The sequence below is a fragment of the Neomonachus schauinslandi genome, chromosome 5 (genome assembly GCF_002201575.2).
Source record: "Neomonachus schauinslandi chromosome 5, ASM220157v2, whole genome shotgun sequence".
NCBI classification, from domain to species: Eukaryota; Metazoa; Chordata; class Mammalia; order Carnivora; family Phocidae; genus Neomonachus; species Neomonachus schauinslandi.
In genome coordinates, this window is record NC_058407.1 from 174,513,510 (window position 1) to 174,529,455 (window position 15,946).

General features: G+C 57.8%; 1 protein-coding gene across 2 annotated transcripts; it reads right to left on the reverse strand.

The window, feature by feature from the left end:
• Positions 1 to 847: 847 nt before the first annotated feature.
• Positions 848 to 14,331, reverse strand: BRAT1 (BRCA1 associated ATM activator 1). Of its 2 annotated transcripts, XM_021680136.2 has the most exons (14): positions 14,003 to 14,331; positions 13,432 to 13,575; positions 9,763 to 9,917; positions 7,284 to 7,431; positions 6,453 to 6,825; positions 6,052 to 6,171; positions 4,909 to 5,000; positions 4,118 to 4,236; positions 3,856 to 4,042; positions 3,587 to 3,660; positions 2,619 to 2,721; positions 2,415 to 2,513; positions 2,083 to 2,258; positions 848 to 1,756 (listed from the first exon to the last, which is right to left on the reverse strand). In XM_021680136.2, the coding sequence occupies exons 1-14, from the start codon at positions 14,040 to 14,042 to the stop codon at positions 1,058 to 1,060; spliced, it is 2,529 nt and encodes an 842-aa protein (XP_021535811.2). In that variant the 5' UTR covers positions 14,043 to 14,331; the 3' UTR covers positions 848 to 1,057. The 2 variants fall into 2 exon arrangements, with proteins under 2 accessions (XP_021535811.2, XP_021535812.2); XM_021680137.2 differs by lacking the exons at positions 4,909 to 5,000; positions 6,052 to 6,171 and having other exon boundaries at positions 2,619 to 2,741.
• Between the last annotated feature and the right edge of the window lie 1,615 nt (positions 14,332 to 15,946).

Below are 15,946 nucleotides of genomic sequence, written 5' to 3' on the forward strand. Positions count from 1 at the left end.
TCACTAAAGAATCAGCTTTTGGCTTAGATGATTTTCTCCACTCATTTCCTGTTTTCAATTTCAGTGATCTCAGTTCCAGTTTTTACTATTCTTTTCTTTCTGCCTTAGATTTAATCTGTTCTTTTTCTAGTTAACGAAGGTAGAGCCTATTGATTTGAGATGTTCCTCATCTCCTAATCTCTGCACTTAACGCTGTACTCTTCCCTCTGAGCACTGCATAATCCCACAAACTTCCATAAATTGTATTTTCACTTTTATTTAGTTAAAAATGTTTCTAAATTTCTCTTGAGATTTCTTCTCTGACCATACCAGCTGCTTCAGAACTCCAGGACACCTACTTGTGGGAGGCAAAGGGGACAACCTCCATTTCACAGATGAGAAAACAGGTTCCAAGAGGGAGCGACGTGACCAGAGTCCCACGGCCCGGGGACGGCAGAGCTGGCCCTGGTGCAGCCGTGCGGCCGCCTGGGCACTGACCCGGGCCCCGACTCCCTCCGACGTTACCCCCGGCAGCTCTCCTGCCTGGTCGGCTGAGACAGCAGGCTTTCAGTCACTACGAGTGTATGGTGATCCTGGGGCTTCAGAGGCCGGAGACCTGGCCTTGGTCCAACCCAGGGTCACCATCACCAGGGGCTACAATCCAGGGCCACTCTCCAGCCCAAGCTCCTCTCTCTCTGACGTCTGGGCATCCCGGGGGCACAGGGGGTCGAGACCCCCCCAACACATACCCGCAAAGCACATGGCTGTCCAGCAGAGAAATCCCTCCTCAGATGCTTCTCCAAAGCCCCACTGGGCCCGGGACCTACCATCGCGGCAGTGAGAACACAGGTTAACTCAGCGGCACTGCCAAACGCCATTTATTTTGAGTAAAAAATAAGCCACTTCTTTCATCTTACATCAAGACGGACTTGTCAACCTGGTTGGTCCCACCTGGTCCCGGTCTCCCCAAAAGGTCCCTCGTGTTGCCCGGCCGGCCAGAGCTCTCAGGACAACAGGGTCCCAAGGCAGGGATGTGGCACAGGGGAGGGGGGCCCGGGCACGTCGCCAGTGGGCTGCCTCAGTAGCAGTCGGCCTCGTTCTCCCCCAGGACGCCCACCGTGGCCAGCATGTCCTGCAGGAGCGACTGAGGGCTCTTCTCCACATGGTCGCTGCTCTCGGCCAGAGCCCCCCGAAGGCCCTCCAGGTCCAGAGACCTCAGCACGGCCAGCACGACCTCGGGCTCCAGGTCCCCCAGGGGCTGGGCCTGATCGCCCGCCTGCCACCTCTGCAGGGCGGCCTCCACGGAGGCCACATCGGGGCTGCTCCGGGACTCCTGCAGGCCGCTGGAGGAAGCCGTCTTAGCCCTCAGGAAGAGGAGAAGATCACAGGACTTCTGAGCCACGGGTCGGTCACAGTCAAACAAGGCACGAAAGGCGAAGTCAAAGAGCCGCACTCGGCAGAGCGGCTGCAGGGCCTGGGCCAGCGGGCCGACGGGGGCCTCCACGGGCGGGGTCACAGCATGGGGACAGTGGGAACGGGGCTGGCCCAGCGTCTGCTCCAGGAACACCAGCGCCAGCTCCAGGCCCTGGGCCCGGACCTCCCAGTCCAGATCCTGGCTGGCTACCTGGAGCACCCCAGCCACAAACTGTTCCGTGTCCCCTGCCACGTCGGCATGGCTGTCCCTCAGCCACTGGGTGAAGACCTGCATGACGGCCCTCCGCGGGAATCCCTCCGAGTCTGTGGAGAGGATGTGCAGAAGTTCCACGAGCAGGCTCTTCTGGAGGACAGAGAGAGAGGCGGTGGGAGGCAAGAGGGGCAGGCAGGGCTGACGGGCACAGAACCCCCGCCCCAAAGAGAATCCCCTGCCACGCAGATCTGGGGCAAAGCCTGCTTTTCCCCTCAGCCCTCTATTTGCTCATGCATCAAACAGGGGTGACCACATCCAAATGACAGGGGTGCTTGGAAGAAGAGCCAGGGATTCAGGGAACATCCCTGACAGAACCCTGGCCCCAGAGCGCCTGACCCTGGGTGGCCAACCCACTAGGCCCTGGGCATCTAGACGACCGCCAGGTGTGGGCTACCTGGAGCCCCACCGGCTCCTACCTGCTGGCCCCCGTGGTGCTCAGGGCCGGCGGGGGGGAAACACAACCCCTGGCTGGAGAGCTGCCCCATGGCAGTCACTGCGCTGGCACGGACATAACTCTCAGGATCTCGTAGGAGCTGCTCGGTGAGCTTGGGCACCTCCGAAGCGAGGAGCGCGTGTCTGAAGCCGGCCTGCCCTGGGGGTCCAAGCGGCCACAACCGGCTGTGACCAAGGCCGGAGCCCGCAGCCTCCTCCCTCGCTTCTCCAAGGGCAGCCTTGGTGGTCTGCTTCCCAAAGCCACCAAGAGACAACCGGTGTGCCGAGGCCAGGCCCCCTCCCGCCCAGCACTCACCTCCCCAGTGTCTGGCCATCTGGGTCAGAAACTCGAGGCTGGAGTCCCTCACCTCCCAGCAGGGGCTGCAAAGACGCTTCTGCAGCACAGGGAGCAGGTCTGGGGCAGGAGGGGCAGCTCAGAGGAGCCCAGGCCAGGCCCGCCCTGCTCCCAACTGCTCACCCCTGTGACTCCCTCGGTTTAGCTGGGAAGGGCCCGGATTACCTCTCAGGAACAGCAGGGCATGGGGATCCAGATCCCAGCAGCCGGGGGTCTTGGGTGAGCTCAGGAGCCACCTGAATGTGGCCTGGAAGGCCTTCTTCAGAACCTGGAGCAGGCAAAGCAGGGCTGCAGGGCCAGGAGCAGTGAGGGGGAGCTGGCCTGCCTGCCCCTGTCCGCCACCCGGTGCTCCTGTCCCTGCTCTCTGTGACACAGATGGGGCCCCGGGGGCAGGGAGCAGGCAGCCCCAGGTTTCGTTTTTGGGAGGCAGAAGCACCAGGCAGCGGCAGAGCTGACATCCCGGGTCACGAGACAGGAGAAGGGGACAGCTCCTGTCAGGAACCCCACCACTGGACACTCTCCAGGCCCCCTTTCCTCAAAGGCGCGGGAAGCCACCAGGCCTGCTGTGCCAACCTCTAACCGCCTGCTCGATGGCAGGGGGCATTCACCCTGCACCCACCAGAGCCCAGCCACCACGCGGCCATGACGAGGAGCGTGTTTGCAGAAAACGCTGACGAGGAGTTTGGATCCCAAATGCAGGGCCCATGGGGCTCCAGTCCCCACTCTCCTAGAGAATTCCCTGCTCTCCATGGCTCAGCTCCCCTGGCGCTCAGGCCTCACCACCACTAGGCCCTGGGTCAAACCCCAAGCTGCCACCTGCCCCTCACTGTAGGAAGAGAGTCTGGGGGCGCCTGGGTGGCTCGGTCGGCTAAGCGTCTGACTCTTGGTTTCGGCTCAGGCCATGATCTCAGGGTCGTGATGGAGCCCCCCGCATCGGGCTCTGCGCTCAGCACAGAGTCTGCTTGAAACTCTCTCCCTCCACCTCTGCCCTCCCCCTGCTCTCTATCGAAATAAATCTAAAAAAAAAGAAGCAACTCTGGTCCCGCAGAAGGCCCTGTTCTAGAGGCCTACAGGGTCTTCCCCACACGTCTCCCCCCTCGTCCCCTCCCTCCCCCTGCACCCCGTGCCTGTACCGTGGGGCTGGAGTCTGGGCTCCTGAGATACTCCAGAAGGACAGCGAACACCTGCGTCACCAGCTCTCGGGGGCCTGAGACAGACATGGAGGAAGCACCCAGCCTTCCCCTCCAGGGGCCTCCCCAGCACAAGAGCGCGTCAATCCAAGGAAAGCAGGGGACGGAACGCACCGGCCAGCCGAGTCCTAGCCCCGCCCCAGAGAGGACGCGCAGAGGACAGCGGCCCCGGCGCAGCAGGCAAGCGGGGCCTGCGGGGCCCTCTGCCTTACCTGTCCCGTCCGACAGCGCCCCCAGGAAATCGAGGGCCGCCCGCTGGACCCGCACGCAGCCCAGCAGGAGCGTGCAGAGGTGGCGCCCCATGTCGCAGGCCGGCCTTGCTGAGCCCCCGCACAGCTGCAGCAGGGTCACTGCGGCCCCCAGCAGGGGCGCCTGAGGCCAGGGGCAGGGGCGCTGGGGCTGGGGAAGAGGGGGCGGTCAGCGCAGGCCCCAGGTCCCCCTGCCGCTGCGGACTCAGACCCGGGCCGCACTCACCAGGGGCAGCAGCAGCTCCAGGTGGGCCAGGCTCCGGCACAGGAGCCCCACGCAGGCCGCCTTGGAGGGGAGGGGCGTGCCCGCCGTCATGGAGTCGCCCACGGTACCGTCCGGCACACCTGCAGGCCAAGCCAGAGGCCGCACCCAGTCAGCGGGCGCCTCCCGCACGCCGCACGCCGGACACCAGGACCGGAGGCTCCCAGCGGGTGACGCACCCACGGTGACACAGCTGGCCGGAGCTGGGCTCTCTGAACCTGTCTGCGGGGCTCCTGAGCCGTGGAGCCCAGCTCTCCCCACAGCCCGTTCCTGGGCCAGTCCCGCTGCTCAGGACACTGGTCCCTACGCTCAACACGGGGCTACTAGGTACACGTGGGTCCCCTTCACTAATCCTCGGCACACCGCGAGGCTGAAGCAAGATGAGTCACAGCAGGGGAGGCCAACCCCCCCATCACCCTGGTCACAGAATCTAGACGCATCCAGGGGGACAGCCGGTGTGCCTGTTCTGGGTCGGGAACCACCATGTGGTGCAGGCCCACGTAACCACCCAGGTACTGGGGCCACCTGGATGACGCCCACCGGGGGTGATGCTGCCCCATTCATCCCACGGTAGGGACGCAAGATGAGGAGCAGTCAGGCCTGTGACAACAGCCCCCACCCAGGCCCCTGCACTCTCAGCGGGGGCGGCGAGCTGGGTACCCTGCTGCCCACTGACCTGCCCCAACACCAAGGACACGCCCCGGACCCCAGTGGCCTGCCCTCCTGCACCTGCCCACCCTTAGGAAGCAGCATACCAGAGGATCCGGGGTCCTGAGCCATGGCTTTAAGGACACAGGCCAGAGGCTGGAGGAGGACAGCAAAGGCCTGGGCCCTCAGTGCCTGTGGACTAAGCACAGAGGACACAGTGAGTGCCGCTTCCCGACCCTGGGCTGAGCCGGCTGACCCCCTAACATCCCCAGCAAGTCTGGGGCAAAGAGGCCAGCGCTGGTGATCCAGACACCCTCTTGAGAAACAACTTCCTTGCAAGCACTGTGACCAGCACTCAGGCCACCATCACGCAGGCCGCCAGCAGGGGACTCCACGGAAGCTGCTAGAAAGCACCTCCCCAGGCCCCAGGAACAGCCCCTCAAAGGATGGGCCACACCTGCTCCAGTGGACAGTGCCTGCTGAGGGCCAGGGGGATGGGAGGCCCACCTCCTGGGAGTGTTCCTGGGGCTTCATCTCCTGTGTTCTTGGGCTCAGGGTCAGGTGGGAGGCTAAGCTAGCACAGCATTCTCCCTCAGGCCGGCTGCCCGGCCCTCCCCCGTCAGGCCACTACCTCTCCCTGAACATCTGGAGAGCCTGGAGCCCAGAGCTAGGCTTGCACTGTACCCCCAGCCCCGCTCTGGGGAGTGGGTCCTGTGGCGACTTTCACCCCCAACCTGGGCCAACATGACCATGTCTCATCTGCCCAGAACCCTGGAGAGACGCCCTCGTTCTTCCCATCTTTTTGGACCCATGCATCCTTCCCTCTCCCTGCGGGAAGCTATCTGGCCACTCCTGCCTACTAGGTCCCCCTCTATCATCCCAGGGCTCCTAGAATCCACCCCAGGGATGTGCATGCTAAGGCCACTGGGGAGGAGGGAAGAGGGCAGCTGAGCGAGCGGATCCTGGGTACAAATCTAGCCCTGCTCTGAGCGAAGCAGCCCCGAGTCTGTTTTCTCTTTGGGGAGCCTACAAAGCTTTTGTTTGAAAACGTTATTCTGTCTCTACAGCACGTGGAAGCCACAGCCTCCAGCAAGGCCTTGGCAATAACCGGAGTATGGCCCAGCCACAACCCTGATGGCCGCCCCTGACTCTTCTCTGGTTTCAGGAGCTCCCCGAAAGCTCCCTGACCACGAGGGCCATGCCCGAGACCTCTCTGCCTGTCCTCACACGACATAAGCCCCAATCCTTACCAGTCCTGCAGTTTCAGGATCCCTAACGCCAACGGCCCTGCTTGGGTGGGGCTCAGATGGCTCAGAGTCTGAGCCAGAGTCTCCCATAGGCCGCAGCTGGAAGAACTCAGCCCAGGAGAGCTGCAGAGAAGCCCAGAAAGAAAGTCAGTTCTCTGTCCTGCCCACCAAAGCCCGTGTAGTGCCCGAATGCCACAGCCCTGGACTGGGTATGTCCCACTGAGACGGAGTCCTTCCTAGGTGTGCGGGCTTTCAGACCCCCTCTGGCATTCCCCTGCCCCTGGCGGTGCCCTGGGGGAGCCCACGAGATGTGGCCCCAGATCTAACAGCTACCTTAAGACTTCCCAAGGGAAACAGCACCCCCAACTCCTGCCCACTCCCGGCTGCACCCCAGAGGAACTAACCGGGCCACGCTGAGGAGAAGATCCACGAGCGAGTGTGCAGCTGGGACGGGGTCTTTCTCCAGCAGACCAGCCACGAGCGGACTCAGCTGCACCCACAGAACTTGTGTCCAAGGGTCGTGGTAGTGCCCGAATGTGGTGGTCAGGACATTTAGAGCCTGTGTGATCTGTGGGGTAGCCGTGGCACGCAGGGACTCTTCGATGTGACCCACGATCTTCTGGGCACACGCCGGCCAATCACCAGCCTGCAGGCTGGGGGGCCCCCCGGCTGGGCCTTGCATAGACAAGCCCAGGATGTGCACCAGGAGCTGCCCGGCTGCCGAGGCCACAAACAGGCTGGAATCTTCCTGCAGGGAGAAGATGGTGTCAACAGCACCTGGGGTAGGGGACAGGGCAGGGAGAGAAGAAAACGGGCTTCAGCTGGGACAGAATCCGAGGGAGGGGGCAGAGATGCTAAAACCACTGAGCGGCTCTCACGGCCAGACTTTGGAGCGGGCGCCGCTAGGGCCCCCGCCTCCCCTCTGTTCAGAGATTGGGCAATCCGCACGGGAAAGCTCCAAGGGTGGCAGCGTTAGACCCTTGCAAGGAGACTTCTGATCCTAATTAATTTCAAAGTCACCCCCACTGCTGGATCTGCCCTGTGAGCCAAGGACACTGCAGTGACCTCGAGCCCCGCCCCACCCTGCTCCCCCATGTGCTCCTCACAGCAGCCCCGTGACGTTACACCCACTTTCAGACGCGCAGACATGGCTAGCAAGGTGCCATGATGTCCCCGGGGTCCCCACAGATGCGGCAAGGCCACAGGCCGAGGGCGCAGCAGGCAGGGGCACTCACCGCAGTGGGCCAGGAAGTGCAGGGCACTGGGGTGCTGCGCCAGGGAGCGGAGACCCTGGATCCAGCCGCTGCGCACGGCGGGGGAGGTCCAGGCGGCTCCTCCTAGGGGTCCTGCCTCCCCAAAGAGCTTGGGCAGCAACTCCCCCTGCTGGGAAGCAGAGAAGGAAGTGTGAGCTGGGCCCATTCCCAGGAGACGGGCGGATCAGAGACGGTTTTTCTGTTGTTCAAGCGTTAAGGCACTTCTCTGGGACTTTCTCACTCGCTGCCAACACGAGGAGCCCACAGGCAGCTGCGCTTCTGGGAAGTGCCAGGTGACAACCAGTGCCGGCCCCAGAGGCCCCCGGCACGGCCACGTCTGCCTGCCAGGGGGCACCTTTGGGAGAAGAACTGGGTTTAAATAAAAGTTCATCAATCCCGTTAGTTTACTTCAGAAATCCTCCCCCAAAACAGTACCAGGAGTTTCACCCCCAAAAGTCCACCTCTGACCAGGACATTGTGCTCCAGGACCCCGATGGTCTCCACAGCCTACTGAACTCCTGAGCTGGGCCTGTGGGGTCCACCAGGGCACCCACCCTCCTCCGGGTATCCCCCACTCTGGACACCCCAGCACACCTGTGTCCGGCCACCCTACTCCTCGCACCTGTTCGAACCCTTTACAACCCGGCTGCGGGCCCCCCACCCCAGCCGGCAGTGGCTAACTCCCCACTCAAGCTCCACTGGCTTAGGGACACCCACGGTCCGATCGTGCCTTGTCCTACGCTTCCTGCCGGGGTGTAAGATTCTCGTTCACGACTGGGTTTCAACACGGCGTGTGGGAAACCCGACGCTGCCTCTTACCGAGGTTGCTGCAGCTGGTGCAGCCATCGCTCCGGGCCCATCTGCACCGCAGCAAGGGCGGTCAGAGCCTATGTCGTGCCCCTGCCAGGCCACAGGGCATCCTGTTCGGCTACGGCCCGACCCTCAAGGGGCAAGGGGCCCCTCTGATTGTCTCAGACTCCAGGACCAGGGACAGCGAGACCTCGGAGACAGACTCTGACTGCTCAGGATAGGAGTCTAAGTCTGCAGCGGCTACGGGCCCCTGAAGGGTGCCCCTGCCGGAGGCTCACAGGGAAGGCCCCCTGTGGGAGCCGCTGTCACCGAAGGGGGACCCTCCCAAAGTGAAAGCCCCTCGCCAACAGGGCGGGGACAGAGGCTCAGCCCCTGCCTTGCTCAGTCCACCTGCACATCCCCTGCCTAGACACTGAGGCTGCAGGACAGCTGTGCCTGAAGGGCCCATGGGGCTGGGAGACCTCCCAGGAGTCTGTGCAGGGGTAGCTGGGAAGGGAACAGAAGGCCACCCAGCGCTGCGGGCCCCGGGGAGGGGACAGCAGGGGAAGGGACAGCAGCCCCTCTTTGCAGCTGAGAGCCCATCCCTGGCCCGGGCCCCTGGGCCCCGCAGGCAGCCAGCGGCAGACTCTTGCAGGTCTAGTGTGAGCGCTGCCACTTCTGCGGGCCTCCTACGTTAGGCCTCCCCTGTTTCCTCATCTGCGAAATGAAGACCGCTGGTCTGCTAACTGGCCACGGCCACCAGGATAAAATCAAAGTGATTCTGCAAACCCTGAAGAGCTTTACAAACCACAAGGTACCACGGGTACCCGGGCATGAGTATGTGTATCACGTGAGAACAGCAAGCACAAACTTAGGCCCCAAAACACACTTTGGTGTAGCGAGCTGCCAGAGAACATCCTGGAAAGTCGGTCCACAGCAAGCTGTGCTGGGCTGCGCCTCTGGGGCATGTGCACTGCCGGACTGAGGAGTGTCCACGAACAGCATTCCAAAGCTACTGAGAGGACACATCCCTCCCCACTACTGTCCTCTCTTCAAGTGACTGCATCACAGCATGGCCTTCCCAGGGCCCTGCGCACACTGGGTCCGAGACAGTTGATGTGCCTTCCCGAGAGCTGGTGAGGCTCCGAGAGGTGCCAAGAGATGCCATCGCAGGGCCAGACATGCTCCCATCGGGCATCGCCTAACCAACCCAGCTGTGCCCGTGCATGGGTGTGCAAAGCTGTAAGACGCACGGCTCTGGGGGGGCTCTCCAAGCTCCATGCCTTAGTACTACGGAGAAATTCTCTTGAGTCACTCGTTCATTCATCCAACAGGACCGACTGTGAAACCAACGGTCTTGCTTAACCCTTGTGACGGTTCCATGTGACACACACAACTCTCCTGTCACAGGGAGAAACCAAGGCTCGGAGGGCTGAGTCAACCCCAGCTCTGATTCCAAAAATCTGACCCTTTTACTCCAACATCACTCCTGGCCAGTTTTTCACAGAAGGATCACGCTCAGGAATAAAAAGCTGGTGGTACAAGTCACGACACGGGGCAGCGCATTTCAGAGACCGAGGGGCCACGGAGGCCGCCACTGTCTTGTGCACCTGCAGAGAAGTGAGCCATGTACTTCTCGGCAGGGCACTCAGGTGGGAGGACCCAGGCTCACCTGAAGATACTGGAAGCAATCTTCCTGGGCTGCCAGCACCCCCGTAAGGCGAAGTGAGAAGGAGAGGACTCTGGAACTCAGGTCCTGGGGTTTCAGCATGTGGCACAGCAGCTCCACCAGGCAGGGGTTCTCCTGCAACAACAGGAGACTGGACCCTGGGGGCAGGCCCAGACAGGGAGGGGGGTTACTGGGGCACAGTGATGCAGCTTGCCCTAAAAGACCATTCTTTTTTGTTTTTAAAGATTTATTTATTTATTTGAGAGAGAGACACATGCATGCATGGCTGGGGGGGGAAGCAGAGGGAGAGAGAGAAGGCCAAGCACACTCCCCTCTGAGCATGGAGCCTAACTGCTTGATCCCACGACCCTGAGATCATGACCTGAACCAAAATGAAGAGTCGGACGCTTAACCAACTATACCACCCAGGTGCTCCACCCCTTCAAGTTTTATTTATTTAAGTCATCTCTAACTCAACATGGGGCTCGAACTCACAACCCTGAAATCAAGAGTCGCACACTCTTCCAACTGAGCCAGCCAGGCCTCCCCCTAAAGGACCATTCTTCTGGCAATTCCCAGACCTCTTTCTCTCCCACTGTTAAATTTAGCAATCTCACTGGAAGAAAATATTTGCAACAACAACAAAGGAGTCACGACCTGAACTCAATGGGAGGGCACAAACCGGCATCACCTCCACATCAGGTAAAGGTCAGGACAGGAAACACAAGGGTCCAGCAAATGGGAAAAGGCCTTCTGTTGCTGCTGACTACAACAAAAGAAATGCAAATTAAAGCAGGAGACCACTTAACCTCTCAAGTGGATGCTTTTTCTTACACTGAGAATACTACACGCAAGGAAGTAGAATGCAACAGCCATCCTTTTCCAGACGTGGTACTGGAGATGTCTATACTCCTCAACGCCAGAGTTCAAAGGCACCCAGGTGGGCAAAGGGAAATGCGGGGCACAGGCTGGGAGAGTTTCCCACTGAGAGGCCCTTGTGGACACAACCACCAATAGATGTGGTTCAGTGAGAAGGAAAAAGAACAGCATGAAGAAGAGAGAAGCATGAATCTGAGAAACCAAGAAACACGTCGGTGAATCTAAAAAAGCACCAACTTTAAAAATTAAACAAGTTTTGATGGGTTTTAAAACAAGAGGGGCGCCTCGGTGGCTCAGACGGTTAAGCGTCTGCCTTCGGCCCAGGTCATGATCTCCAGGTCCTGGGATCGAGCCCATGTCGGGCTCCTGGCTCAGTGGGGAGTCTGCTTCTCCTTCTCCCTGCTTGTGCTCTCTCTTTGTATCTCTCTGTCTCAAATGAATAAATAAAAATCTTAAAAAAAAAAAACAAAAACAGATACAGTCAAAATTCTAGACAATAATAACATGAAAACTGTGCTGGGCTGGAGTTAAAGTGCCATGAGATCCTCCTGCTGGTGGAACGGATAGAGATCCTAGTTAACTTTTGACTTTTTTTTTTAACTTTGACTTTTAAAATCCAGTTTGTGTGGAGGTAACCACTAAAGAACATAAGTGGAATGCATAACTTCAAAACCAGAAAAGGAAAAAATTTTAGAAACAAAAGCTTTATCAATCCAATGGAGGGCAGAAAAGGAGGAAAAAGGAACAAACACAAGGCATGGGAAGTTCTGAAAAAAAATACTAAAGAACATAGGTTCGAATAGAACAGTAAGCTCGACAGATAGTCTGTTCGAGAGCTGCTCATACTAAATTGAGAACAAGCCAGAACTGAGGAAGCAGGACAGCACAGAAGGACTGGGAGCACAGCGGTGAGGGTGCAGCGCGCAGCTTCCCGCCTTTGAAGAGCGGCTGCAGCAAGAGGAACAGCCAACAAACCGGACTTGAAAGCAAAAAGCATCATTGGTGCTTTCGGAAGAAAGTCGCTGTGCAAAGGTGGAACGGTCTACGCCTACATGGACCTAACTAGCTTCAAGATTTGTAAATGAAAACACAAAACGGAACTTCAAAGAAAAATTGCTGAATCCACAATCCCAGGGTAGGGTCTTCCCATCTCAAAAACAATCCAGCAAACCGATGAGTAAGGACACCGCAGGCCTGCACTGTGCAGAGCGCTGCGGCCGACGGAATACAGGCTGGCCGGGGGACAGGTGAACTGCGGGCGGCACCCCGCTTCCTTTATAGGGAGGACCACGCTGCAAAATCACACTGTGGCATGCTTGTACTGCCCTGTGTGTGAACTCACTGAAAACCAACCAATTGTACACTTCGGGTCAATTCCCTGGTATGTATGTTATGTCTCAAAAAAACCTGTCTAAAAGTAATTTTTAAAAATTTGACTACAAACCAGGCCACAACTGAGAACTCTACAAATACCAGAAACGCAGCAGGTATTAACACCTACAGAACATCTGTAAAAAATTGCACATTCTGCCACAGTAAAAACCTTGACGGGTACAAGGAAATCAAAATATACATATTCTCTAAATCCGATAAAACAAGTTAAAATCAATGATAGTAAGACACGAAAACCCCACATTGTGAATCTAAAAGATACCCCTCTAAATCGCTTGTGCGTGAAGGAGAAAAAAATCACAATGAAGAGTATGAAATATCTGAAAACAAATGACAAAAGTACCTCAAAGTAAAACGTGCAGGACACAGCTTCCAGAGAAGTGTGCAGCCTACTTGTGTGTATTAAAGAGAGACTAAGATGTTCAACTCAAAGGAGAGGAAAAGAGCAGGATAAACCAAATGAACTAACAGCAGAAATTAATGACATGGGCTCTATCCTAAGGTCACTACCAGCCAAGAAATCGATTGTCTACGTGAAAAGACTTACATAGGAAGCCAACGTTATTTATACTAAGGAACGTCAGAAACACAGACGTCTAATAATACAGGTGTGATTACATAAATTACAGTCCATTCACACAGCACAGAATCGATAAAATCAACATATTCTACAGAGAAAACTCCCACCATAATAGTAACAGAGAAAAAGCAAGACACCATGATATATTTATGGTGTGACTTCATCTTTATAAGACAAACGCAGCTCTGGGGCGCCTGAGTGGCTCAGTCAGTTAATCGTCTGACTCTTGATTTCAGCTCAGGTCATGATCTGAGGGTTGTGGGATCAAGCCCCTAGTGGGGCTCCACGCTCAGTGGGGAGTCTGCTCAGATTCTCTCTGCCCCTCCCCCCACTTGCACGAGTGTTCCCCCCCAATAAATAAAATTTTAAAAAAGAAAGAAAAACGCAGCTTTATGTGTTAGGAAAAAGGGCTGAGAAGAAATTAAAAAGTTGATGGTGGTTTAATTCTCCTCTTTACTCCTTTGTGTTGTTCAAGATTTATCTAAAGAATACGTATTAGTTTCGTAATAACAAAAAGTGATTTCTTGAAACAAATGAATAAATGCAACAGTAACAACAAAATAAGTTCCTCTACAGCCATCCAGTGTGAACTGAACAAAAGGAGGCCTGAATCAGGGCTGGAAGCAGATAAGAACGTCAAGACCAAGCTCTCCCCTGCTCATTCCCTCAGGCTTGAGCTTGATGTGTTCCCAACTAGCCAGGGGGACTTTCTAGGATGTGAAGGAAAGGAACCAGGGGGTCACCCCTTCCCCCTGCACAGGGGAGTCCCACGCACCCTCTGGCCTCCGGAAGACAGTCAGCAGCAGCACCCTCCCCCTTACCAGCTTCAGTTATTGTTTTAAACCAGTCCAGCAACTTCTCCAAACAGGTGTCATCTGCCATGGGCTGCCTGGGGTCTGCCAGAACAGCACAGAGAGCCGGGAGGAGTTGGGAGCACTCTGGGTCCATGGTGAGGCTGGAGATTCCTGCAAAGAAAACGTGAGGGCCAGGTGCCACCCACCCTAGCCACAGGCAGCCCCCGTGTCTGCTTGGGCCAGGCGCTGAAAGACCGCATGCCAGGGTGGATGCAAAACCTCAGCCTGGGTGGTACTGGGAGGTGGTCAGGGGCAAGCAAGGCCCTGAGTTCGGCTCTCCCGGGCTGGAAAGGGGCCTTAGGAGCTCAGAGCCTGCCAACCTTGAACTCTGGTGGGAGGGGAGCAGCTTGATGCTCACCCGGACAGCGCGTGGGCCCGTTAGGGGTATGTGTGCGCGTTCTGGCGACAGGCACGCGCATGGGGGCAGAGCGTCTCTCCCGGGGTCAGTGCGTCTGCATCCTACAACCTCGCAGCTAGTAGCGCGGGGAGGGGGAGGCGCTCCATCCACTCTCAGTCCCTCCCGGGCCGGGACGTGCACCTGCGAGTCCTGCCGAGGGGACCGGGAGCCCCTCGGTCATGCAGTCAGGGCGCGCGCTCTCGGGAGGCTGGGGTGGGCAGGGACTCTGTCGCAGTCGGGAGTGGGTCTGTCTGTCCGTCCCCGGTGAGGCCAGCTCCCTGGGGAGGGAGCCCTCGCTGAGGGAGCCGCCGCGGCCCCGGCCGGCCGAAGAACCCAGAGGAGGCACGAGGCGGCGGCTGCCGTCCAACCGGCCCCAGGTTGCCCCCGGATCCCTGGTCCTCGGTCCGGACTCCTCCCGGCCCGCTGCCCCGGCCCGGCCCGCTCCCCGTGCGCGCGGCTCACCTGCGGCGCGTCCCTCGGCCGCCGCAGGCCCCGCCCCGGACCGCGCCACTGGCCGAGTCCGGCGGGGACGCGCACAGGGACGGCGGCCGCGGGAAACCCTCAAAGTGCCCGGAAGGCCTCTCTGGGAGCCCCGGGGCCCCACACTTGGGGACCGAGCTCAAGCTGAGGGGCGCTGAGACAGGCCGGCGCCAAACCGGTGGCACCGACCCGTCACCCTCACAGGGACGCCGGTGGTACGTGCCCGAGGACCCAGCGGGCATTGCGCCCAGAAGGCGGGGCTTCTCCGGAGGAAGGGGTGGGGCCAAGGCCGGAAAAGGCGTGGCTTCGAGAGCTTAGGGGACAAAGTGTGTGGGTGGGCAGGTGGGAGGGATGCCCAACGGGGAAGGGGCGTTCTCATCTTTAAGGTTGAGTCACTGGTCCTTTGGCCTCAAAACTGGGTCCTCAGGGCCCGTCAGCTGTGTGCCAGAGTTCTCAAAGCCAGTGGACAAAAACAAGCCTCATCTTGGGGCGCCTGGGTAGCTCAGTCGGTTAAGCCCCTGACTCTTGATCTGACTCTTGATCTCAGGGTTGTGAGTTCAAGTCCTGTGTTGGGCTCCAACAACATCAACAACAGCAACAAAACAAGCCTCATCTTCCCATAGCGTCAGTGTTTCAGCAAGATTTTTGGGGAACCACCAGCTACATATTAGGATATAGAAAGCAGAATCCTTAGGGGTACTAAGCTAAAAAAGAACTTTAAGGGGCACCTGGGTGGCGCAGTCGATTAAGCCTCTGCCTTTGGCTCAGGTCATGATCCCAGCGTCCTGGGATGGGGTCCTGCATCGGGCTCTCTGCTCAGTGGGGAGCCTGCTTCTCCCTGTCCCTCTGCCTGTGCTCTGCCTACTTGTGTGTTCTCTCTCTCTGTCAAATGAATAAATAAAATCTTTAAAAAAAGAACTTTAAAAAACATTGACCTTGATGGGTGACCACTCAGGACACCCCGCCCCTTAAAACTATTTGGGTGAAAAGGTTTAAACTGCACAGTTCTCTTCCCTGAATTGTGATCCCTCATTGTAAAAATGGGGATACTAGTATTTGTGTGGTTGAGCAGTTGTGGGGGAAAAACATCTTCTAGTAGCACTGTGCTGAGTGCTTCACTTAATATAAGCCCTGGTGATTTGCCACCACTTCGAGGAGGGTGGGTATTATTACCATCCCCTCAGATGAATAAACTTAAGCGTAGAGAGGCCAACTCCTAAGGTCGTGGAGCTAGTGGGCTGGCATGGCCTGGATCTGAACCCAGGCAGTCTGGCTCCACAGTTGAATACTATACAGGTCCACCGTTTCATAACTGAAACTTTTGAAGATACCTGGTTCAGAAAATGTAATTGTTCACACTTTAGAGAAGTTACATGGTACATATACGCTGTATGTGAGATTACAATCCCAGCAGGATCTGATGCCGCACACCATAATCCAATGCATTAAAAGTTCCCTGGTGAGACTCATTAATATACACTCCAAGTGGAATACAGAAGCATTGCACATAGCCTCAGCTCAGACTTTTGTTGGCAAATGAGTTGAGATCAGAACAGGTTTGGCCAACAAAAAAATTTTGAAAGGCTTTCAGAAGTTTTTAGAATT

Bases quoted from the DNA above. Each gene is read 5' to 3' on its own strand.
- BRAT1 (XM_021680136.2), bottom strand. From the start codon at position 14,042: ATGACCGAGGGGCTCCCGGTCCCCTCGGCAGGACTCGCAG. The intron at 6,826-7,283 runs GTGAGTGCCCCT...CCCCTACCCCAG, and splicing joins GCACTTCCTGGCCCACTGCG to GTGCTGTTGACACCATCTTC. The intron at 4,043-4,117 runs GTGAGTGCGGCC...CCTCTTCCCCAG, and splicing joins TGGAGCTGCTGCTGCCCCTG to CCCCAGCGCCCCTGCCCCTG.